The sequence below is a fragment of the Myripristis murdjan genome, chromosome 13, assembly GCF_902150065.1.
Source record: "Myripristis murdjan chromosome 13, fMyrMur1.1, whole genome shotgun sequence".
Classification (NCBI taxonomy): domain Eukaryota; kingdom Metazoa; phylum Chordata; class Actinopteri; order Holocentriformes; family Holocentridae; genus Myripristis; species Myripristis murdjan.
The window spans coordinates 31,538,727-31,565,729 of NC_043992.1; the positions used below are offsets into that span (position 1 = coordinate 31,538,727).

The window sequence follows — 27,003 nt, forward strand, 5'->3', positions numbered from 1 at the left end:
AGTAGCTTTTTAGGCTTTTCAGACTTAGTTGTGCTCGAAGATTTAATGGTGTGTGATCCGAGCGGGCGGTGTTTATAATGAATTGTTGTTGGTCTTATCACTGCACTGGAGCTGGAGGTCCTGTGTTGTTGAGATTCAGCTGATTTCATGTTGTGATATTGTTTTTGGGAGCTCCTGTGCTGTAAATCCTGCAGAAATGCAGGTGAATGTATGTCTCAGATAATTAATTGGCAGTAATTGTGTGCGTGCTGTAGCCTAATCCACCGATGTCAATAACTACATTATTGACAGCGGCAGCTTGATTGACTTTGCAGTGGTTTTAATATTGAGTTCTACTTAATATATATTTTTTATATGCATGTACCATTAAGCATTATTACACGAGAGGGTTTTTGTCACGACAGTGATGCGGCCAGGAACGAGTTCCGTTAGCATCACTGAAGTAACAATAATGACGGCCAAACACACCCTCGAGTGTAATAATGCGATTATACAACTATAACAAACAAAATAAAATGTATAATCAAAATGTATTCATACTTTGGGCATTTCGATCTCAAAATATCAAAGTTTTTTGCTAGCATTCTCTCCGTTTCAGCGGAAATACATGAGATCTGACGTTAACTAGTCCTTGTCAGCCAGCCAACTTGGGCTTATCATGTTTTCTAGACATTATTATTTCCCAAAACTGAATAAACACCACACATGGCAACACAAAACTGCTCTGCTAGCTCAGTCATGTTGTAACTAGAATATCTGCTGGAAAAAATATTTTTTTCATGGACTGATAGTTATATTTCTGCCGACTTCTCAGTCATTTTTAAGCTAACAGGTGCCTTGACAGCGACTCACCAGCACAGCTGATTTTTATCTACAACCAACTTATATTAACAGTTATATTTAAATACAGGCTACTGCTTTCCAGTGTTGGCTCCAGAACAAACATCTATCTTTTCATAAACTCACTGGTAGATGTTTTATTTCAGCTGGGGGTGTGTCACTTCAATTTATCTTGAGCTCCGATTAATGTGGCTAAGCAGCAAAAGTAATGACAGTAACCGCTCACATTAAGGCTGAACAGAGTTATATAATCACCTTTTCAGGCTGTTATCAGTTAACCTCTGACAGTTTTCACAGATGTGTTGATTTATTAAATGTTCATTTCAATGTACAGATGCAAACAAATTGACAAATTAATTAAATCAATAGCCTAGGCAACTCATAATGACTAAACAAATTAATAACGATTAATAGGCTATTTAATAACTGATAACATTAACACATTAATAACAAAAACAAAGTTACAGCCCGCACATCTCCATGGAAAATCTTCCAGGTACTGTCCGTGGTGCAGACTCTGCCTCAGCGGATACTGTCCGTGGCACTGAATTCGCATCTGCAGGTACTGTCCGTGGTGCTGAATCCACCTCAGGTGGAACTGTCTATGGTTCTGAATCTGTCTCAGCAGGTACTGTGCTTGGTGCCGAATTCGCATCTGCAGGCGCTGTCCGTGGTGCTGAATCCGCCTCAGCAGGTACTGTTCGTGGTGCTCAATTCACATCTGCGGGCGCCATCCGCGGTGCTGAATCCGCCTCGGCAGGCGCTGTCCGTGGCGCTGAGTCCGCCTCAGCAGGTACTGTTCCTGGTGCTGAATCCACCTCTGCGGGAACTGTCCGTGCTGCTGAATCTGTCTCAGCAGGTACTTTCTGTGCTGCTGACCCTCTTTATGATAGAAATTAAAGCTCCATAAAATTCACGTAGGATCTTGTTTAGCTCTTCTTTCTTTACAGTTGAAAAAAATCAGCTGTTTGCCCGTGTTTTTCAGGTAGTCTTGTAGACATTTGATGGCCCAAGACGTTGACCGGGCCATACCGGGCCTGTACATGGGTATCTCCCCTTTTTCTTTTCTGTCTTGTCTTCCTTGTTCAGCCATTCATCTAAACTTAGGTCTCCAAATAAATCAGAACTGACAACAAAACAGTCCATTATGCAGGCTGACAAAGCTGACAGCGGCTTTTGATGCAGGTTTTAGTGAAACGTTTCATGTTGCCATGGAAACCACACAGACCCAGGCAATAAGATATAGGCGGAGTAATATTTTCAGTGATGAGGTATTTTTCAATTGAGCACATGCTAAACGTCTGATTGACCAATCAGATTGCTTGGTCAGATCTACGTGTTGTAAAATGCGATTTAAGCTCTGGCTGATCCTGCCCACCCAGCCACGGACCTCACTGCGCGTTAATTCATGATATACATTGAAACAACAAGTCCTAAGCATTAATTTTAAAGACACCTCAATCTTCGTGATGGATTTTGGGCATGTGTGTCTGAGTTAACGGGAATGAGCAAAGCGTCTTTTTATGTTTTTATACCGTAAGTGTTGCAATATAGGGGCATGGATGAGGTGAGGGGTGTGAATGAGCTGAACACACAACACGGCACTTTTGGCCCCCCACTTCTTAAGTGAATCCGGGGCTCCTGCTCTTCTCTAATCACTATGGAGGAAAGTCGGAGCTTCTCCCTCTTTAAAGAACGTGTTGTTAAAGCATGTATTTTCCCCAAGACAACGCTTATCTCATCGTCATGCTACAAATTTAGAGTGAATCCGCAGTCGGACTTTTCCGTTAAAGCACCACAGTGTCTAGCATCCAGACCAGCCCCAAAATTCAAAACTGCCAAGGTGTGATTTGATTTGCAGGAGAATTTATTTTGGGTCACCAAATAAATGAGAGAATTTCAATAACTTCAACATGAGATGCTATTCTGTCTTTTTTACTGATACATATGTTTTTCAATAACACATGCATGAACGAAGTTGTGGTCTCATGTCTGTTTATTGAAGATGTGGAAATGTTCCTCTGGTGCGCCGAGGCTCAAGCTCACCTCATTACAGCCCTACGTGAAGAAGCTGGCATAGAGCCACCAAGCGCAGGGCTCCCATAAGCCACAGCGCGTCATCATGACACGTCATGAAAACCCTCCATTAGGGCTCACAAAGATTGGCTATTTTTTCTTTTGCTTTTTCCTCAAATCATTTCCATGAAAATCGGGCTGTTATAGGCTATCCTAGTCCAGTAAACAGCAGCAGCATTTTGAACCATCTGGAGACTTTTGGTGCTGCCTGTGGCAGACCTGAAAACAGCACACTGCAGAAATCAAGTCTGGCTGAAACAAATGCATGAATTAAGGACAGGTAAGACCGAATTTGTGCTATATTACATAAATGAAAAAAGGCAGTCTTGGTAATATCCTTAATGTGCCTGTCAAAGGATAAGCAGGGATCAAAACTAACACCAAGATTTTTGGCTACCACACTTTGTGAAATCACACAGTTGTCGAGGAGTAATGTTAACTGTTCAAAATGGTGTCTATGTCTGGGAGGGCCGACTACCAACAGCTCAATTTTATCTGAGTTTAACAGTAGGAAGTTTAGTGACATCCAAGTATGATATGTGATATATGTAATGAGTATGACATATGTAATGAGTTTAGCTTCAATAAAACTGTCAGGTAGTTAGGATAGTTATAGCAGTTGGCTAGGATAGCTAACACAAAGCAAAATACAGCCAGAAGTCCTGTGGACCCAAGCACAGCCCACAATCCTATAGCTGGACTTAAATTGAGTTGTAGCGACAGTCGTTACAAGTAAATCGAGCACTAACGAGCCATCAACATCAGAGACCTTGGGTGACACACCCACTAAGGTTAAATACTTGAGCTCCCCACCACTTAGTTAGACTACCAGTCTGATCTAGTGAACAGCAAGAACTAATGAAGCCACTTGGATAAGGGGTGAAACGTCTTCTAGATAACGAAGTCCAGTTGACCTGATTGAATTTCCTTGAGATCCCAGCAATTTCCTCGTCCCCAAGCAGACTGGGGGTTTCCATTCAATACTAGATTTGAGGCATTCAAACGAGTTCCTGGTGGCTCCCTTTTGGATGCACAAGTTGAGGGCACTGTTTCAAGCCATAAGGACAGATCATTGGTTCACAACACTGGGCTCTCACAATGCTTATTTTCACATTCCTATCAGTCCAGATCACAGGCAGTTCCTCAACTTCACCACAGCATTTGGTGACCAAGTGGCATTTGATGAGAATGCCTTACCTATCTATGATGTGATGAACTGGCACTGGCTCCCTGTTGGGAGCACAACGGTTCAGACTGTGGGTGTTGTTAAGAAGTCAGCTTCCACAGGTGAAGAGCTCACACTGGATGAAGACAGGATCTTCTGGAATCTTGAACCCAAAAAGGTCACTCTGCTCTTACAACTACCTTTTTTGTTTGCTTTTATTTAACAAAAAAATAAATAAATAAATAAAATAAACTCATCATTATCATGTCACATTATTTCATGTAGAATGATGGTTATGATGTTTCCTCTCCCTGTAGCTACCATAACTAGAGAACAGTGGATTTGTCCAGATGTGCTGATCACTTTCAGGTAACTACATACTCCATATCCTGTGACACTTGCATCTGCAAAGTGATGGAGTTCGTATCGCTGGATTTCCTTGAAACCTTCTGGAAGGTAGCATCGCTGGATCTTAACATCAGCTAAGTTCTTTAGGTCCAGGAGCCAAGACTCCTATTGTAGCTTTAGATCTTCAGACAGTGGTTCATCCCATCCGATCTTGTCTTGGCACATCTGCTGAAGTATTTGCTTCCCGATTAGGATGCATGGTGCCACAAAACTGAGTGGATCGTAGATGGAGGCCACTGTTGATAAGATTCCTCTTATGGAGAGCGGGTGTTCATCCACAACTACTCTAAAGTGGAATTCATCTGAGGTGACACACCATTTGATGCCTAAAGCTCTCTCCATCTGGAGCTCACCCAGGGACAAGTCATGGTTTCTTACTGTTTCAGCACATTCCTCTTTGGGAATTGATGGTGCACACACGTCACCAAAACCTCACAATCAGCACAAACGGTGCCAAGATCCTTTGATCTGACATTAGTTGTGACAGGACAGTCGATATGGAGATAAATTCTGCCTTCACGCAGCACATTTTAAAGGCGAGAACAGGGGCTCATTTGATTGGTTTAAAGTGAATCGGCTGTGTCAAACCCACTCCACGCCTTATTTTATTTATTTTATTTAGACTTTATTTGAACAGGGACAGTACACATTAATTAACATCTGCAACAGCTGTAAACGTGTCAGTGTTAGCCAAAGCTAATTTTCAACTGTAGTCCTTGGGCCTTGATGTTAAATAGGCAAGAGCTAGAGAAAGAGAAGCCAAATTAGAAAGCACAAAAGCATGCATATTAGTTAGTTAGTTAAAAACAAGGTTAAAAAATAAATAAATAAAAATGAAAAAAAGGTACATAGAACATAGCAGCTAACAAGCACATTGACCATATGAACATCCTCCCTTGCACCGGTAGGAGGAACGGTGGAGTATTTGCGCCACCTCCATAGTAGCCCGAGTTGCAACTAGCTCTGCTGCAGCTTCTTGTCTTTTTGCTGCTGATGACAGGCTGGAGCGGGTTGATTTCTTACTTGAGCTGCTTGTGGACCCTTATGATGTTGCAGATGAGAGCATCGAGCCAGTGTCTTTCCATTTGGCTTGTTCATCAGAAATGTTGGCTTCATCTTTCTCTTCCAGATGTGTACATGCATATTCCAAGATTTGATTTGAGACTGCATAATAAGTGTCTACTTGGCGGCAAATATCTCCATCAAGCAACTTGTCTCGGTGTAGATCATCATAAGCTTGGCTCACATTTATTGAAGAATTGCCTATCTTATTCATGAGGTCTTGTATGGTGTCTCTGGAGAAAGGTCCTTCAAATGCTTCTTTAGCTTCCTTTGCAAGAACCTTCCATTTTTCATATGCAATTGTGAAGCGACGCTGGAGCTTTTTTATTTTGCTCTTCTGGAGAATTTTGCCTTTTTCGCTCAGTTCTCTGACTTTTGCGTAATGCTCTTGTAGCAGTTTCATTTTCATCTGCTTCAATCTCTTGTCTAAGGCCGTTGTCTAAATGCTCTTCATCAAGATTTTTAGACTGCAACTGTGCCTCTAACGTATTACCATAAGTGCTTAGGTTTTCTGGATTTTCTGGATTAGCTCCATGTGCAGCCATTTTAGTATTATCTTAATCAAGCTTCAATTACTTCTTATTGAGTTGCTTGCAACTTAATACAAATGAAACTAATTTAAGCAACAAACTGCCTAATTCTTGCTTTCAGATGATGCAAATTGCAATTACAATATAGCTGCAATTTATTTATCTTAATTGACCTTTAGATTAAACCAACTATATTTATAGTAACTTGGTGTTAGGGCCCTATCTTGCGTCAGAGTCCCTAAACCCGTTATTTGGGGATTTAGCATTGCGTAAGAGGCGTTCCCCGTAAAAGTTGCTATCTTGCACACCTGCCGTTATTCCTAAAACACTTGCACTACCCATTATATTATGCATAGGCGTGGTTTGGACATTACACCAGTTAAACCAATTAGTGTGCCAGGTGCCATTGCCTTTAAGAGTAGGCTGCACTATCCCAAATCCGCAAACCGAAACCCATGATGGAGAGAGGAAGGTCGCAATTTAGTACTATCTCTGCCATTTTCTCAGGGGTTCAACTGAGGCTAAAGCAAGGTGGCTTTTTATAGGCGAGTTAATTCGGGAGGTGGAGCTATATGTCCACGTCCACATGTGTCCAAGTGGACACATATTGAACCCGCCTGGGCTCACTCTTGTTAAAGCCGAAATGGGATAGCGGGTGGTTCTGAGGACCCGCTATCCGCTTTCCCTAACGTGTGTGGTCAAGATAGCAATTGTAGGGAAAGCGCATAAACATGCCCACAGGCACACCTCCAGGTGCAAATAACGGAGTCGGCATAATGTATAGCGGGTAGTGTGGCCGCAAGATACCGTTTAGGGATAGTGGAAGTTGCTAAATGCGTAATTCACGGGTAGCGGGTAGTGGCAACGGATAGCGCAGTGTGAAAGATAGAGCCCTTAGTGCCTTAAACACCCTTGCACAACACAAATGAAATTATTTTACTTACAATGTATTCTAAATTTGTCACACTAAACATTTTCTTTAACACTCAGCAATTATATCAGAAATACTTATGTTTGTTAGTCCCTTTAAACATGCTTTACACATTTTAAATATAGTTTACACAAATTGATAATTAGTGGATACATAGATAACTAGTGGATAGTTCCCTTAAATATTACACTTAGACTTAAGTGTAATATTTGTATTATATAATATTTGTAATATTGCATTATAGAATATTTGTAATATTTAAAACATTTAACTTGTTTTAAATGTGTCTTCTTTGGTTTAACCAGTCAATGCTCTTGAAGTCCATTTGCTTAGGTTACTTGTGTATGCACAGTCTTATCTGTTTGTTGTCACACTTGAATGTTGAGGAAGTTGCTTGACACTCCATCGGCCAGTAGGTGGAATGGTTGCTATCGTCATATCACCTGGTGTCGGCAGGTTGAGTTCTCACTGGCTATCTCACTGATTATCACAGACACAAGGCGTTCTTGGGTTTTAATAGGCATCTACTTTCTTTCCAATGTCGTGAGAACTGAATACAAATAAATAAATACAAAACTTAAATTAGTCCTATACAATGGATTCTCGTAGAGAATAAATATCAAACAATTAAATAAACAAAATACAAATGGCCAAAAATGGTCAGAATAGCTACAAACTCAAAGTTTGTGGCCTAGTTCATCGCTGTTACTACAAACTCTTATTCTGATAGGAAAAATTACTCATAAAATATACAATGTTCACTGCAACATAAATGGGTCTATCAATTAATTATTGTTAACCGAAGCATACTAACCGAGTGCTAGCTTGTTAGCATACTACATAAACAATAAGTCTTTAGTGGGATGAGAGTAAAGGAGATATTCAAGGCAGCATCATGGACCATGACTGTCCACGACTGTTCATATGATTCTATCTCTTGGACATTTCAGGATCTTTCACTGGGTCAGTGCCCGCTACAGCAACACAGGACTTGTGAGAGGTGGGACTTGTGGGAGTCTACTATTAGACTGACTTGGGCATCACCCACAATTCCGTACTCCGATGAGACGGGAGCTGAGGGGCGCAGGGTGTCTAGGTATCACCTTAACCCTGTTGGCTACACACACCATCCCACCCTGCCCTAATGGACGGGGGCCTCTGATTTTCAGCTCAAGTGGCTTTCTTGATACATGAGAGGGCCATGGTGTTTATTTTAGTCCATCAGATCTCAGTGAGGCTGTTGCTTGATGGCTATGTCATGTCATGGTGTACATTCATCAAGCGCCACCTATTATATCCAAAGAGTCCAGTAGAGGGTGGAGCCTGTGTGGGATAGAAGAAGGTTATGATATTATAACCCATGCTCTACAAGCATGTATGTGTTACTCACTACCTTCGGACCCTGCCTTCAGATGCTGCCCACTGAGGAGGGTTATGGATGGAATTATTAACTATTAACTATAAATGGAACTATTAATACAATGCAGACACTAGGCAGGCTGTCCCTGATTTGATGACTGCATTTAAGCAAATTTTAGTGAGCTAGTCTGTGCGTGTGATTGGAGGAGATTATTACCTAAAGAGTTCAATAGAGGGCTTTACCTTTACTTATAGAACTAGGGTTATAATATCATAAACTTTGTTCTTTTGCCTGTTTCTTGACATAGACAAGGTCAAATCAACACTCAAGCAGAGAGACAGAAAAGAAAAAATACAACAAGCAAGTTATCCTCCATAAGATTTAAGAAAAGGAAAATGAAAAGAGAAGATGAATATAGGTTTGCAGAAATGATTAAGAATGTGATTCTGATTTTGCTAGTGTGAAATGTTTGGACAGAAAGTTACAAAACTGGTTCATTGCATCTTTTTGTAATGAGCCATCATTTAACAACAATCAGTAGGGGCGTGCCCAAGGGCTGTAGGCTGTGCTCTGTCTCCTAAGGGAAAAGTATCAGAAAAGTAAGCAGGAGCCAGGCCTTGTTATGCTTTAACGGACCCATGGTGTACACTTTTCCAGGGTTTTATTTTAACTGCTGATATCCCTAGCATGATGTATTTGTGGTTTTGAATACCTGTGGTCTGCTAAATATAGTTTTACAGCTCCTCTCTCTTGCCTTTGTCCCGGAGCTCTGGCAGCACGGTTCGTTTAGCCAATCAGAAGAAAGAATCAGCCACTCTCCACTGATTGGCTGACTGTTTTCTGAGTGACATATGGTCGGACCAATCAACCGACGTCCGAACAGAGCCAACGAGATACAGTAACTATTTGAAAAGTCAGGCAAGTTATCATCTTATGAAAGATTGTCATGGCTACTGCTGAGCGTGATGTTATACAACCCAACTCCAATCCCGAACCACAGACGAAGCTGGCATTGTATTGCTATTGTGATGGCGGCGCGCATGGACGTAGCGGCCCCTCCAGGGGATCAGCGAGAGTGAATGTTTTAAATGTTTTGCTTAACCCAGACGCTCAGGTTGCATAACCTACAGCCAAGAGACTTTACTAAACATCAGGGTAAAGCATGCTGCAAGAAATGAGGCACTCTGCTTTGATGTGGACATACTACGCCAGCACGGGATTTTACCTGTGTCTACACCGGCATTCACCAGGGAGAGGAGGAAGCGCAGGCGATGCAAATGTAAACAAAGGAGGGGGAAGAGAGCCGGGATCCACGCTAGGCCAAAAGCTAACCCCTCCAGACCAGCAGTACCGTCGCTCTTGCTCTCTAATGTTCTAATTTTCAAATACTTTGAATTGCAGGCAAATGGTTCAGAAGCATGAAAAGCAAAACCACCAGAATGCGCAACAGCTTCCTCCAGAAAGCTGATAGACTTTTAAACTGCTGATTTTACCCATCACTCGGGGATCCCAAGTGAGAAACGCTATCTCATTGTGTGTGCACTACTGCTGTATGTGTAGCTTAATCACAATAAAGCTTAATTTGACTTGATTTTATTTTGTCGGATTGACAAAACAGTTGGTGCTGAAATGAGCCCAACAGACGAGCAAATTTGGACCAAAACCCTACGGGACCTGTGAAACCGGGACCCTGAGATATGACTGTACGATCCTGAACCACAGACAGGAGGAGAAACCGAACCACCTCAAATCTGTTTATTACAAGATGTTTCAGAATGGTAAGTTATTTTTGGTAAATATCTTGTTAATATGTTGTGAACTTGTTGCCCTGGGAGCGGAGGGGTACTGGCTAAATTTGCTAGCTTGGTAGCTGGTTGCCTGGGGATGCAGGCGCTGTGGGCGGAGTCACTGATGTCACACAAGACACTGACAACATAACTTCAAGGAAGTGCAATCCGTTCGTTTTACAGGGACAGTTTAAAGAAAAGAGGCTGTGTGCATTTCTCTTTTTATCATAGGTGAAATGCATGGGACAGTATTTATGTGGCCCCAAGACCTTCCCTATCATGCAAAAACAACAAAAATTGCATTTTTCAGGCCATGGGGCCTTTAAACTACTGTATCAATGAAATATTAATACTAACATGCAAAATATACATATAAAGTATTTTACCAGTGTAATAATGGCTACTCATTTAGTTTAAGTAAGAGCACCATGGCCTAGTTCATCGCTGTTATATGTGTTTTTGTGTTAGTATAAATGTTTTAGGATTCAGGCAGTTCCAGACTATCATCTTTACTACTGATGAGATCAACACGAACTCAAACCTGCTACCAGATGTCTCTTTGGGATACAGTATGTATGATTACTGTGCCACAGCTGGAGTTTTCCATGCTGCATTGCCAATGGTGAGTGTGAGTGAGGCAGTTCCTGATGGACAATACTAGGGTCCAGTGCTGGGGGAGTGATTCTTCATTTACACATTCCATTGCTATCGCCGCTGCATTAGGTTTGTACAGGGTACCAGTGGGAAGTTTCCCCCCTTTTACCCTCAGAAAGTGTTTCTTGATGTGTTAAAGTTCAAATCTATTTTGAGCCCAATATCACTGTGTACAGTCTCAAAGCTTGATTTTAATTGAATTTCACATTGAAATATATTGCAGTCCATAAATCAGGAGCTTATTGCATAATTTGTGGCTGAAAGAGCTTGTAAAATTTAAATCGCGTGCTTGTTAAATTTCTCAGTTATATCATCATATGTATGGATGCGCATTGCCTATGTCTAATGCAGGTGAGTTACTTTGTCACCTTCTGCCTGAGTGAGTGGCACTTGGTCTCCATGCTTCTTTTAAATAAATAAAAATAAATAGAAGTCTGCACAGATTTGCGTATTGCCTATCACGAGCCACATGTTTTGTATCATTAACAGAGCTGCATGGTCACAGATGCTACAGCTGATAGGCCATACTTTATCAGTGTCTATACTGTGCTTGTATCGGAGATTGTCCCCGAAAGAAAATTCTAGTCTGAGCATTAATGTTTCCACTCTTACCTGATAAGGTTTGTGCAATGCCCTGTCATGGAGTTCTTTAATGAAGTTACGTGGTGAGTGTACTGGGTGAAAACTTTTAAACCTTATCCCTAATACAAGGACACAGTTTGCCAAAGACTCTTCTGGTCCTCCTCTTCATTGTCTGTTTTATCTCGCTGGTCTGTCTCCTTTCCATCTCTACCTTTTATTGAGAGGTTGTGCCAGCTTTATATGCTACCGTATAAGAGTGAGGAAATTGTTACACAATTGAGAGGATACACAAGTGTTAAGAATGTTGTACAAGGGATGATCCATTGGCTTGCTGTGTAGAGCACATGCCATGTAATACTAAGGCTTAACCACAGTGGCCTGGGTTTGAATCTGGCCCAGGACAAAAAACATAATCTCCCAGAATGATAGTCTACCACCTGCAAAAAACAGAAAAATGCCTTGTAAAGAATTCTAGTAAGGTCAAACAATAGGATGAAAGAAGGAAATCTCTTCCTCTTCATATCTGATTCGATTCTATCCCCTTTAGTCACTAGCAGGATAGTATATCCTCCACCACATAGTGAGTCAAAATGTAAAGGATACATTGTCTTTAGCCGTTCTTTCAGATATAATAGCCAAAGTCTAACTGAACACCTCCTTCCTGGTGCAACATCAAGATCAGCCCTGCTGAGAGTCATGTTTTGCTTCTATGAATATGAAGTGACATTCAGTAGTGACATAAAGGGGGTGTTCTATCAGGTGCATCTCGTATCTTAAGATCAGCCTTCCCTCGGGGTTCATATGGCGAGATGTAAACAAGGATTATGCCAGTGTCTATCTGTGGTTGGTATTTAGAATTACATGCATTCCCGGCTGCCTGACATTTGCCTTAAACGCATGAATCACGGTGTGCCTGTTGAGGACGTGCACAGTGCAGTGGAGCATTGTTTTTTTAGTGGATAACTCGCTGCAAAAACAACCCGTTGTTGCAGAAGCTAAGAGAGTAGGTGACAAGCTACATCATCTGCTGGCAGAGGGGGATTTAATTTGCATCAGTGGGCCAGCAACTATCCAGAGGTGATCAGCCATCTACCTCCAGAATGCACAACAGAGAGCAGTAAACTGTGGTTCACCCAGGAAGGCCCTTAACCCCAAAAGAGCACGCTCTGGGACTTATGTGGCACTTATGTCGCCTAGATACACTGGGCTACACAACTGTTCTTTGTAGAACAGTTCTTAGGAGAGCAGGTGGAAATTGCAAAGATTTCCAATTCCAGGATTAATGTCATTCACCTTGGACAGGTACTCAATTATTTTTTGTCATATAAAAGATTGGGAAACGTGTCTATAATAAGTGAACTCTCACCATGCAAGATGCCTGGTTCCCTTTTTTGTGACTATGACTCGCTTGCCCCTACTGTGGAACAGGTGTTAGTGTGTTTTGCTGAGCCAAGAAAACAAATAAAGAAGCAAAGAAGAGAATACAGGTGTGCTGTACTAAAGCAAGCACACTAAAAGACATAGGGCCTCATTCAAAGTCTAAGTGTGCTGCTACCACCTAGTGGACATTATTAAACATAGTAAGTGTATGGTAATGAAGTCCACAGGCCAAGGACTTCCGGGCATTTTGGTAATTTTGAATGGGTCTGAGTTCTCTTGCTCTAAGTAGGACCACAATGAGAATTGGTTACACTGCACATTGTTTCTGCAAATACAAATGCTTTTCAGCTGGTGTTTTTCAGAACAGCGAAAACAAATGTTTTGCTAAGAATACATGTTGTCTGTCAACTATAATGTCCAAATTTACTTATCTGTGAAAACATTTTTGCATTGCATTATTATGAAATACATATAAACACATATACACAGATAACTATGCCTGCTATGTGCACACATTAATCTATCCTGCATCGATATATTAAAACAAATTTGAAATGTACATGAGGCCCTGCCCAAACCTCTGCCACTGCCCTGATGGGTGGTGTGAAAGATTAAACACTGACGCAGGTTGGGAAAGGTGATGACATAGCACTGCCTTTAAATTAAGTGATGAGGCTGAGAAAACAGGTAAACACAGGAGAACAGTCATGATGGCATTTTCAGATATAGCTGTGATTTTGTGCATGGTCTTGATCTTGCAAATTTTCTCTTTCTCCTTTTGCTCAAATGTGTCTTCCTCTTTTTCCACCTCCTGTCAGTTACAGGGACAGTTTCATGTTAATAGGATCCATAAAACTGGAGATGTGGTTCTAGGTGGATTGTTCGCAGTCCACTTCTTCTCTGTTTTACCTGAACTTTCTTTCACATCAGAGCGACAGGAACCTATCTGCCATGGGTGAGTAGTGTACTTCAGAGATACAGCAGAAAGAAGACAGTGGTATCGATCATTCTCATGTTTCAGTTTTTTCCCCAGTCAACTAAATGTGCTTGGTGTCTTGTCAACATTTACATATAGAATTTCTTACCATTATAATTATGGTTCTTCTGGAACTAGGATGTTGTACTATGGCCTAACAGTGATGAAACTGTTATCATATAGTGTATTTTTGAGTAATGTACAGTGACATTTTTGTGTCAGTTTTAATGTTTTAGGATTCAGGCAGTTCCAGACCATGGCCTTTGCAATTGATGAGATCAACAGGAACTCAAACCTTCTACCTAATGTGACTCTTGGATACAGTTTGTATGATAGCTGTGCCATACTTGGAGTTGCATTTCGTGCTGTATTGTCAATGATGAGTGGTCAAGGGGATCAATTCTTATTGGACAATAACTGTACAGCCCCCCCTCCTGTGCTGGGGATTGTGGGTGATTCTTCCTCAACCCGTTCTATTGCAATCTCTGCTGTCTTAGGTTTGTACAGAGTACCAATGGTAAGTTTTCCCTCTCTTACTATAAACACAGTAAAACTGTCAGTAATTTTAGCATATTTTGGGATGCACATTGTCTGTGTTTCATACAGGTGAGTTATTTTGCCACATGTTCTTGCCTGAGTGACCGGCAACGGTTTCCATCCTTCTTTAGAACGATCCCAAGTGATGCCTTCCAGGTGAACCATATTAACAAAACCAGATATTAAAAAAATGTTCACATTAACTCAGATTGGGAACACCTTAACAAATATTAAAATTTGAGCATTAATGTTTCCATTCTTATCTGACAAGGTTCGTGCAATGCTCCAGATTCTGAAGCGGTTCGGCTGGACTTGGGTGGGCCTGCTGATCAGTGATAATGACTATGGACTCAATGCTGCCCGATCCCTCCAGTCTGACCTGGCTCAGTCTGGTGGAGGGTGTCTGGCATATTTAGAGGTTTTGCCCTGGAGTTATGACCCAGCTGAACATAGGAGGATTGTGAATGTGATGAAGAAATCCACAGCTCGTGTGGTCATTGGATTTGCACATGAGAATCAAATGATTCATGTGATGGAAGAGGTCGGGATTAAATTAGATCAAAATATAGAAAACTGCACTTTTAAACCAGGTTAAACAGTGAATAGGATTTGTTTTTATTATTATTTTTGGTCTCAATAACTTTCTTACAAATAAGTAAATAGCTGAATAATTCACACATCTTATTGCCTAAACAGGCTGTTATAGGAGTGAGACAACAGGAAATTGTGTTTTTCTTGATTACATTAATGGTGGAACTTCTATTGCTCAAAGTGTTGTTAGCTTTGGTACAATATGTAGACTTCACTTAGGACTGACATGCATGAGCTTGCTCTCAACAATGTGTATAACATGGAATCTTACCTCTGCTTATATGACAAACACAAGATATTGCACGTCATAATCATTAATAGTACTACATTAGTGCCACTGAAGTCTGTATTTATACATGTGATATATTTCAACCCCGAGGTGGTAAAGCAGAATGTGACAGGTCTGCAGTGGATAGCCAGTGAAGCCTGGACAGCAGCCACTAGGATGCAGACACCCGACCTCATGCCATACCTGGGGGGCACTCTGGGTATTGCCATCCGTCGAGGAGAGATACCAGGACTCAGGGACTTCCTGTTAAGAATAAGTCCTGACAGTGACCCTAACAACAACTATAACAATAACATAGTGAGATATAAAATCACAAGAATCACATATTGTCACCATATTGTCATTATTCTTGAAATGATTTGTTTATATTTTCATCATTACTCATGATATATTAATTTCTCCAGGTGAGGCAGTTTTGGGAGCACACTTTTCAGTGTCATTTCTCACCACCTCCAGCAGGGTGGTTGGATACTGGGGGAGCACTGTGCACTGGACAGGAAGATCTGGAGAATGTGGCGACCACCTTTTTGGATATGTCAGACCTCAGGCCAGAGTACAATGTGTACAAGGCTGTGTATGCCCTGGCATACGCACTTGATGACATGTTGCAGTGTGTGCCTGGCAGTGGGCCTTTCAGCGGGCACAGCTGTGCCAGTTTACAGAAACTGCAGCCATGGCAGGTGAGATATTAATTTAGCCTCCATCTTTTTTTGGTATTTAAAGGGTAACATACAAAATATCTAGATATGAGATTAGTATTTGTAAAATACATACTTGTAGGATAAAATTATTCCTCCACTTGCTGTGTGACAGCAACACCTCACTGTTATTTATATGCTTCATAAGAACAGAGAAGTAGAGCATTTTTTGTTTTGTTTTGTTTTCTGCATGTATCAAAATATGTATCACTTGTCATGTTGGGTTTGCATTCTTTACTTACTACACATAAATAGGGGCAGTATCTAGCTAGATAAAAGAGGATAGTACCACTGTATTAAGGATGCTAAAAACTTTTCAATTTTTCAACAGATTCAACAGATTTCCTCAGTTTGTGTGATTTCTCTTTCTTTTTCTATCCAACATGTCCAGCTTTTGTATTACTTGGAAAGGATCAACTTCACCACAGCATTTGGTGATCAAGTGTCATTTGATGAGAATGGTGATGCCTTACCAATCTATGATGTGATGAACTGGCACTGGCTCCCTGATGGGAGCACAACAGTTCAGACTGTGGGTGTTGTTAAGAAGTCAGCCTCCATGGGTGAAGAGCTCACACTGGATGAAGACAGGATCTTCTGGAATTTTGAGTCCAAAAAGGTCACTTCTTCATCCTGATTATGTCACATCAAAGATATGTAGAATAGTGGTGATAATTGTTCCTCTCCCTGTAGCCGCCCCGGTCAGTGTGCAGTGAGAGCTGCCCACCTGGCACCCGCATTGCAAGAAGGAAAGGCGAACCTGTGTGCTGTTTTGACTGCATCCCTTGTTCTGATGGGAAGTCCAGCAATGGGACTGGTTGGTATTTATTATTAAAAGGCAGAGCTGATCTTTAATAATAGACTGTTTACATGCATCGCTTTCATCACCTGCTCTTTTTCTGTCAGACTCCATGGAGTGCATCAGTTGTCCAGAGGACTTCTGGTCCAGCCCCCAGCGTGACCACTGCATCCCCAAAAGAATAGAGTTCCTCTCCTACCACGAGCCCTTGGGTATCTGCTTGACAACTGCCTCATTACTAGGCACACTCATCTGCACCATTGTGCTGGGAGTCTTCATCTATCATCGCACCACTCCCATAGTGCGTGCCAACAACTCAGAACTGAGCTTCCTGCTCTTGTTGTCACTCAAACTATGCTTCCTGTGCTCGCTGCTGTTCATTGGCCGTCCCAGGTTATGGACATGCAAGCTGAGGCATGCAGCATTTGGGATCAGCTTTGTGCTGTGTGTCTCATGTATTCTGGTGAAAACCATGGTGGTGTTGGCTGTATTCAAGGCCTCCAAACCTGGAGGTGGAGCCAGTCTCAAATGGTTTGGTGCTGTGCAGCAAAGAGGGACAGTTTTGGTTCTTACTTCCATTCAGGCAGCAATCTGCACAGCCTGGCTTGTCTCTTCCTCACCAGCTCCTCATAAAAACACACAATACCACAGTGACAAGATAGTCTATGAGTGTGTCATAGGGTCCACGGTTGGTTTTGCAGTCTTACTGGGCTATATTGGCTTTCTGGCTATCGTCAGCTTCCTCCTAGCATTCCTGGCAAGGAATCTTCCAGACAACTTCAATGAGGCCAAGCTCATCACATTCAGCATGCTGATCTTCTGTGCTGTGTGGGTAGCCTTTATCCCTGCTTACATCAACTCCCCAGGAAAATATGCAGATGCTGTGGAGGTATTTGCCATCATGGCCTCCAGTCTTGGCCTCTTGGTGGCACTGTTTGGACCAAAGTGTTTTATAATCCTCCTGAGACCTGAGAGGAACACCAAGAAAGCTATCATGGGTCGAGGCACCAGTAAGACATAAAAGCTGTATGTCAGCTCATCATTAACTCTCCTTTTTTTCTCTGTTCATATATACATGTTTGATTATATACAATCACTCTTTTTTTCACGCACATAACACAACAGTGCTCCAGATGTAAAAATAAAGTATTACAAAAATGATGGTGAAAAATTCAGTCTCTCTCAATCACTGCTTGTTTTTGCCTATAACCAGTTTATTTTAGTTAAAGTGTAACTGATAGTGGGCCTAATTTTGTGGTTGATTTCATGTGTGAGGAGATTGTTAAGAGAGAGGAAACCTCTCTCTGTGGTCCTTCCTAGCCAGACAGCCCTTCCATGTTAGATACTACTCCTACCGACCATGGCACCAGGCGGGCCGACCGCGGCACTGACCACTCACCTGTCAGATCCCGCAGACCTGACCGGGTGGGCGCGGTACCAGCCGGTGCCGCGGCCGACCCGCCTGATGCAGGCCGGTGGCTTTTTTATTCAAACAAGATTTTGTCCATATAAAAAGTAGCCTATTTTCCAAAAAATGGTCTTGAAAAAGAGGGGTCATCTTAAAATCAGGGTCGTCTTTTATGCGGGTCAATATGGTAGGCCTAGTCTAGAAAACTGGCGATTTTTTATTTTTTATTTTATTATTTTATTTTGATTAAATTTGCACTTCCGGGATCTATGAACTACCACCCACATGAAATTGACTTTCAGTGGACAGCGTTTGCGTGGTGGCCATACGACACGGATCCTAATTGACTTTCAGTGGACGCTGTTTCTGTGGTGGCCACACATAATTATAACAGGTTATGTGCCAGGAGCACGCAATGCGTTGTTAAGAGGTCGTGCTCATTTCACGGATTTCTGTGAGATCAGGTTGCATGTAAATCTCAAGATGGAGGCAGTTCACCTGGCTTTGAGACACTTCCACCTAAATATACTGTAGAGGCAGGTCATGATAAGGATAGGCAGCATGGCATGGTGTCTTACAACAGCCATCAGGGGAGGTTGAAGTCTCTGTCCCTGCCTGCAGGGGTGTGATGGCTGCCCTTGTGGGCACAATCCAACAGTTTGTCCTATTTTATCTTCCAGGGCCATAGAATGCAATGGCAGATTTGCTGTCAAGGGGAGGTCCCCACTCCGGATTATGGTGCTTAAATCACAAATAGTAGATCAGATATGGCCTCACTTTGGTCAGGTGGAGGTGGCCCTCTTTGCTACACAATTGAACACTCACTCTCCTCTGTGGTCATCAAAGCACGGACTACCAGGACTGCTGGGGACAGACACCCTGAGCCTTACGTGAAGCTGTATGCATTCCCTGCACTTCCTCTCCTGCTAGCTTTCCTCAGGAGGGTGAGCTTATTGTGTGCCCAGGCACTCTTGTTGGTGTCACATTGGCCGCAGGGACTGTGGATGGCAGAGCCATCCACAGCATCTTCCTGTCATATGGCACCCAGAGCCCCCTTAAACTTCATGTGTGGCCATTGAGTGGCAGCGTCTGCACACACTTGGTCTAGACAGGGAGGTAACACACACCTTGCAAGCTTCGCGGCCCAGACAGTAGTACACTCCGGAACGGATCCACCACCCTCAAGTTGCCAGATCTGCGTAGCAGTCACACCACGCCTCTGCACCAGCTTTGTCCCAGACCTCCCATGTGGCAGATCCAAACCATATATCATATTACAGACCTGGGCCAAATTCAAATCCAAACCACATATCATAAGCATGGATCACAGATCTGGGCCAGATACAGACTACATATCATGGCTTTATCCACTGTACTGGGCCAGGCCCGGTCAAAATCTGTTACAGATCCATTATCCAAATCTGTGCCGGTATTGGGCCGTTGTGAAGAAAGACACAGGTGCAGATACGTTTAGTGGATCTGCACCAAATTGTGACTTATGTCTGGCCCTGATCCAGTACAGATATATTTTGCTGTTAGGGGGGCCTCCTCCACTCAGCTGCAGTACAGCAGCAAGTGGAGGGTGTTTAGGGACTGGTGTCATGCTAAGGGGGAGAACCCCCAGTCACATCTCAGTAATTCTTTCTCCCCTCCAGCACCTCTTTCCCATGCATTGGGTAGAGCTAAGTATCAGGGGCTACCTTGCAGCAGTCCCTATGATTAGTGTGATGGTTTGTCCATGGAAGCTCATGCCCTGGCAGTACAATTTTTTAAGAGAGATGGACAAAATCATCTATCCTGGAAGCCTCTACTGTCTTCCTGGGACCTCAAGGTGGTTCTAAGAGCTCCTTGTCTGTACCCTTTTGAGCCATTGTCCAGTCTTGACCTTAAGCTTCTCTGTTGGAAGACAGCTTTCCTCTTGGCTTTTGGTTCAGCCAAATGTGTGAGCGAAATGAGTGCTTTATGTCTCCGGTTTTAAGGTTGAGAACAGGGTGGTCCACCTGCTTCCAAACCCAGCTTTTCAGCCAAAGGTCTTGCTAGGGGTGTGGTCTCTAGATCTCTGATTCTGGAGGCTTTCTATCCTCCGCCAAACTTTTCAGCAAAGGCTGAGAGGCTTCACACAAGGTGAAATTGCGAATACGGAAACGTAAATTATGCAGGGAACTAAGAACGCCATCTTCAATTTGCTGCTTTATTTCCTTGTATTTAGTTAGCTAACATTAGCTAGCTAGCATATATAACTAACTTTGGTGACTTTCCTGTCAATGCACTCCCTCTCAATAGTTTTACTGTTAAGAAGGAAACATGCACTGCTACACTGTTTAAAATAGAACCATTCATTGGGTATGAAAAATTGACAACCTGAAAGTATTTATTTATTTGTTTGTTCATTTATTTATGAAATCATTTATTGCCAGTAACTCAGCAGGAACAGCAAGCACCCCAGTAGGTGATAGGCAGGCAGCAGGGACTGCATGTACAGTGCTGTGAAAAAGTATTTGCCCCCTTCCTGATTTCTTATTTTTTGCACATTTGTCACACTTAAATGTTTCAGATCAAACAAATTTTAATATTAGACAAAGACAACCAGAGTAAGTACAAAATACAGTTTTTAAATGATGATTTCATTTATTAAGGGAGAAAAGGTATCTAAACCTACCTGGCCCTATGTGAAAAAGTAATTGCCCCCCTAACCCTAATAACTGGTTGTGCCACCCTTGATGGCAACAACTGCAATCAAGCATTTGCGATAACTGGCAATGAGTCTTTTACATCACTGTCTTTTACATTCAGCCAAATAGGAGGGTTTTTGAGCATGAAAGGCCTGTTTAAGGTCATGCCACAGTATCTGAATTTGATTTAAATCTGGACTTTGACTAGGCCACTCCAAAACCTTAATTTTGTTTTTTGTTTTTTGTTTTTTTTTCTTAAGCCATTCAGAGTTGGGCTTGCTGGTGTGTTTTCGATCATTGTCATGCTGCATAACCCAAGTGCGCTTGAGTTTGAGGTAATGAACTGATGGCCGGACACTGTCCTTCAGGATTTTCTGGTGGAGAGCAGAATTCATGGTTCCATCAATAATGGCAAGTCGTCCAGGTCCTGAAGCAGCAAAGCAGCCCTAGACCATCACACTACCACCACCATGTTTGACTGTTGGTATGATATTCATTCATTCATTCATCTTCTAAACCGCTTATCCTCACTAGGGTCGCGGGGGGGTGCTGGAGCCTATCCCAGCGCACATAGGGCGAAGGCAAGGAAACACCCTGGACAGGTCGCCAGTCCATCACAGGGCATTGGTATGATATTATTTTCATGAATTGCTGTGTTAGTTGCTGACCTTCACTGAGGCAAGTGAGGTCTGTAGTTCTTTAGATGTTGTTCTGGCTTCTTTTGTGACCTCTTGGATGAGTCGTCAATGCACTCTTGGGGTATTTTTGGTAGGCCAGCCACTCCTGGGAAGGTTCACCACTGTTCCAAGTTTTCTCCATTTGTGGATAATGGCTCTCACTGTGGTTCACTGGAGTCAAAAAGCCTTAGAAGTGGCTCTGGAACTCTTTCCAGACTGATAGATGTCAATTACTTTGTTTCTCATCTGTTCTTGAATTTCTTTAGATTGCAGCATGATGTGTTGCTTTTTGAGATCTTTTATCTTACTTCACTCAGCTAATTCAAGAAGGTATTTTTCTTTTTGGAAATTATTGTGTCTGTAACATCTGTCACAGATGAGAGTGTGCACTCACTCGGTTATATATCTTTTCATATAAATACAGTCCTCCTCCTATTGTACGTCAGCTTGCTAAACATCAGAGAGAGGAGACCCTACAGTTTATCTGGTAGTATTTTCTATGTCTTCTGCTGTCTATAATTTTTTAGCTGTGGCTTTCAATCTCTACTGAATGTGTTTGTCCCTAAGCTCCCCCTAAACACCTTGCATTGTTACATGCAGGAAAAATAACTCTATGTGCAGGATTGTGTGAACAACAGACTAATGTCTATATGAATAATGTTTGTTTGCTTGATTGTTTGGTGCTGGCTAAGTAATGTTAATGTGGATCCATAACCTGAAAAGAGAGAGAGAAAAAAGCATTAAGACAGAGCCTCACTGAATGGTTTTATGTGCTGCTACCACCTAGTGGACATTATTAAACTCAGTGAGTGTGTGGTAATGACACCCACAGTATTGGGGGTTTTGGGTATTTTGGTCATTTTAAATGGGTCTAAGTTCTCTTGATACACTCGTGGTCTGAGTAGGGCCACATTGAGCCACATGTGTTATACTGCACAGTGTTTCAAATGATTATCAGCTGGTGCTTTTCAGAACAGTGAAAAAAAACAATTAACTGTGCTGTGGAAATCTACTTGTGAAAAAGAAACATTGTGCTGTTAAGTAAATTTAATTTATCTTTTTTTTTTTTTTTTTTTTTTTTTTTTTATTGTTAACATGCAATGTATATTTGGCCCTGCCCCAATGTCTGCCACTGCCCTGATGGGTGGTATGACAGACTAAACAATGACGCAGGTTGGGAAAGGGGGTGACATAGCACTGCCTTTAAATTAAGTGATGAGGCTGAGAAAACAGGTAAACACAGGAGAACAGTCATGATGGCATTTTCAAATATAGATGTGATCTTGGGAATTGTCTTGATCTTGCAAATTTTCTCTTCCTCCTTTTGCTCAAATGTGTCTTCCTCTGTTTCCTCCACCTGTCAGGTACAGAAACAGTTTCTTGTTAATGGGATCCACAAAACTGGAGATGTGGTTCTAGGTGGACTGTTTGAAGTCCACTTCTTCTCTGTTTTACCTGAACTTTCTTTCACATCAGAGCCACAGGAGCCTATCTGCCATGGGTGAGTAGTGTACTTCAGAGATACAGCAGAAAAATAGAGTGGGATAGGTCATACTCATATGTCTCTCTTTTCTTTTTTCAGTCAACTAAATATCCTTGGTATCTTGGTACTTGGTATCATTAGAATTATGGCTAATCATCTGGCTTAAATGGGAGCACCATAGCCTAGTTTATTACTGCTATCATGTGGTGTTTTCTCACTAATATATGGCATTTTTGTTAGTTTTGATGTTTTAGGATTCAGGCATGCCCAGACCATGGCATTCACTATTGATGAGATCAACAGGAACTCAAACCTGCTACCTAATGTGACTCTGGGATACAGTATGTATGATAACTGTGCCACAGTTGGAGTTGGATTTCGTGGTGCACTATCAATGTCAAGTGGTCAAGACAATCAATTCCTATTGGACAATAACTGTATAGGGCCCCCTCCAGTGCTGGGGATTGTGGGTGAATCTTCCTCTACCCGTTCAATTGCCATCTCTGCTGTCTTAGGTTTGTACAGAGTACCAATGGTAAGTTTTCCTTCTGTTACTATCAGAGAGTGTTTCTTGATATACTCGATTTTCATTACATTTGATATTTAAGTATATAGCAGTGTATGTAACTTATTGCTGAAAACTTTCAAAAACTTTTTATCACTTAAATATATCAGTAAATTTATTGTATTTCTGGATGCACATTGTCTGTGTCTCATACAGGTGAGTTACTTTGCCACATGTTCCTGCCTGAGTGACCGGCAACGGTTTCCATCCTTCTTTAGAACAATCCCAAGTGATGCCTTCCAGGTGAACCTCTAGCAAAACAAAATCTTAAAAATTTGTTGTCAGAAATTAAACATAGCAAGCAAGCTTAGCTTGTAAAGAAATCAGCACTAATTCAAACTGGTTTTCCTTTATGTATCAGAAACAAAGTGATTAAAATCATTATTGGTGCTGTATGGTTTCAGATGACATAGGAAAAGGACAATAATTACATGGTGTTAACTGCGAAAATTGGAGATTTTCCACTGAAAGAAAATGAAATTTTAGTATTAATCTTTCCACTCTTATCTGATAAGGTTCGTGCAATGCTCCAGATTCTGAAGTGGTTTGGGTGGACTTGGGTGGGCCTGCTGATCAGTGATGATGACTACGGACTGCATGCTGCCCGATCCTTCCAGTCTGACCTGGCTCAGTCTGGTGGAGGTTGTCTGGCATATTTAGAGGTTTTGCCCTGGAGTAATGACCCAGCTGAACTTAGGAGGATTGTCAATGTGATGAAGGAATCCACAGCTCGTGTGGTCATTGGATTTGCACATGAAAGCCAAATGATTCACGTGATGGAAGAGGTTGGGATTAAATTTGATCAAAATATAGAAAACTGTACTTTTAAACAAGGTTTAACAATGAATAGGATTTTTTGCCTAAGCTAAGTATGCCTAAGCTAAGTTTTCAATGATGTATATTATGCTATATGCTATATTTATTTCTGCTTATATGACTAACACAAGATGCTGCACTGCATAATCATTAATGGTACTACATTAGTGCTGAAGTCTGGATTTATATATATGACATATTTCAACCCCCAGGTGGTAAAGCAGAATGTGACAGGTCTGCAGTGGATAGCCAGTGAAGCCTGGACAGCAGCCACTGTTCTGCAGACACCCAACCTCATGCCATATCTGGGGGGCACTCTGGGTATTGCCATCCGTCGAGGAGAGATACCAGGACTCAGGGACTTCCTGTTAAGAATAAGTCCTGACAGTGACCCTAACAACAACTATAACAATAACTTAGTAAGATATAAAATCACATAAAATGCGTACTGTCATTATTCTTGAATTGATCTGTCTATATTTTGCTCACGGTTTCTTATCATTACTCTTGATATATTAATTTCTCCAGGTGAGGCAGTTTTGGGAATACACCTTTCAGTGTCGATTCTCACCACCTCCAGCAGGGTGGTTGGATACTGGGGGAGCACTGTGCACTGGACAGGAAGATCTGGAGAATGTGGCGACCACCTTTTTGGATATGTCAGACCTCAGGCCAGAGTACAATGTGTACAAGGCTGTGTATGCCCTGGCATACGCCCTTGATGACATGTTGCAGTGTGTGCCAGGCAGAGGGCCTTTCAGCGGGCACAGCTGTGCCAGTTTACAGAAACTGCAGCCATGGCAGGTGAGATATCAATTTAACCTCCATCTGTTCACTTATCTAAAGGGAAACATTATACAAAGTATGTAGGCATGAGTTTGGTTTTGTTTTTTTAGTTTTCTTAAAATACATACTGGCAGGATAAAATTATTCCTCCACTTACAAACAACAGCGTTTGTAGAAGTTTGTAAAAATTTTGATTTCAGTGTGGATAAAATATGTATTATTTGTGATGCTTAAGTTTTGCATACTTTAAATATCATATGAGCAGGTTTTGCTCATATTTAAAATTTGCTCATTAGGTTTTTCATACTTTAAATATGAGCAGTATGTAACATAATTAGGTGCTATTGTGTTCAGAATGCTATGAAAGGTTTTGTTTTTCACACTTTTATAATCTTTCTTTTTTTCTCTTTCTTTTTTCTTTTTCTACCCAACATGTCTAGCTTGTGTTTTACTTGGAAAGGATTAACTTCACCACAGCATTTGGTGATCAAGTGTCATTTGATGAGAATGGTGATGCCTTACCAATCTATGATGTGATGAACTGGCACTGGCTCCCTGATGGGAGCACAACAGTTCAGACTGTGGGTGTTGTTAAGAAGTCTGCCTCCACAGGTGAAGAGCTCACACTGGATGAAGACAGGATCTTCTGGAATTTTGAACCCAAAAAGGTCACTCTGCTCATTCAGCCACCTGTTTTGTTGTTATTTGGGGAAAAAAAAACTCATCATGATCATGTCACATTATTGCATGTAGAATGATGGTGACTATTGTTCCTCTCCCTGTAGCCGCCCCGGTCAGTGTGCAGTGAGAGCTGCCCACCAGGCACCCGCATTGCCAGAAGGAAAGGAGAACCTGTATGCTGTTTTGACTGCATCCCTTGTTCTGACGGAAAGATCAGCAATGAGACTGGTTGGTATTTATTATTACAAGGCAGAGTTTATCTTTAATAATAGACTGTGCACATGCATCTCTTTTCATTACCTGCTCTTTTTCTGTCAGACTCCATGGAGTGCATCAGCTGTCCAGAGGACTTCTGGTCCAGCCCCCAGCGTGACTACTGCATCCCCAAAAGAATAGAGTTCCTCTCCTACCACGAGCCCCTGGGTATTTGCTTGACAACCACCTCATTGCTAGGCACACTTATCTGCACCATTGTGCTGGGAGTCTTCATCTACCATCGCAGCACTCCCATAGTACGTGCCAACAACTCAGAACTGAGCTTCCAGCTCTTGTTGTCACTCAAACTATGCTTCCTGTGCTCGCTGCTGTTCATTGGCCATCCCAGGTTATGGACATGCCAGCTGAGACATGCAGCATTTGGGATAAGCTTTGTGCTGTGTGTCTCATGTATCCTGGTGAAAACCATGGTGGTGTTGGCTGTATTCAAGGCCTCTAAACCTGGAGGTGGAGCCAGTCTCAAATGGTTTGGTGCTGTGCAGCAAAGAGGGACAGTTTTGGTTCTTACTTCCATTCAGGCAGCAGTCTGCACAGCCTGGCTTGTCTCTTCCTCACCAGCTCCTCATAAAAACACACAATACCACAGTGACAAGATAGTCTATGAGTGTGTCATAGGGTCCACGGTTGGTTTTGCAGTCTTATTGGGCTATATTGGCTTTCTGGCTATCGTCAGCTTCCTCCTAGCATTCCTGGCAAGGAATCTTCCAGACAACTTCAATGAGGCCAAGCTCATCACGTTCAGCATGCTGATCTTCTGTGCTGTGTGGGTTGCCTTTATCCCTGCTTATATCAACTCCCCAGGAAAATATGCAGATGCTGTGGAGGTATTTGCCATCCTGGCTTCCAGCTTTGGCCTCTTGGTGGCACTGTTTGGACAAAAATGTTATATAATCCTGCTGAGACCTGAGAGGAACACCAAGAAAGCTATCATGGGTCGAGGCCCCAGCAAGTACAACACTTCAGAATATCAGTAA

At 42.1% G+C, this 27,003-nt stretch overlaps 1 protein-coding gene across 1 annotated transcript; it reads left to right on the forward strand.

The window, feature by feature from the left end:
* The first annotated feature begins 196 nt into the window (after positions 1 to 196).
* LOC115369734 (extracellular calcium-sensing receptor-like) lies at positions 197 to 27,003 on the forward strand. The gene is made up of 18 exons (XM_030066400.1): positions 197 to 202; positions 1,337 to 1,402; positions 1,502 to 1,699; positions 13,561 to 13,730; positions 13,974 to 14,268; positions 14,358 to 14,444; positions 14,560 to 14,829; positions 15,259 to 15,465; positions 15,573 to 15,848; positions 16,258 to 16,485; positions 16,560 to 16,683; positions 16,773 to 16,966; positions 23,627 to 23,713; positions 24,499 to 24,705; positions 24,815 to 25,090; positions 25,513 to 25,740; positions 25,858 to 25,981; positions 26,072 to 27,003. The coding sequence occupies exons 1-18, from the start codon at positions 197 to 199 to the stop codon at positions 27,001 to 27,003; spliced, it is 3,975 nt and encodes a 1,324-aa protein (XP_029922260.1).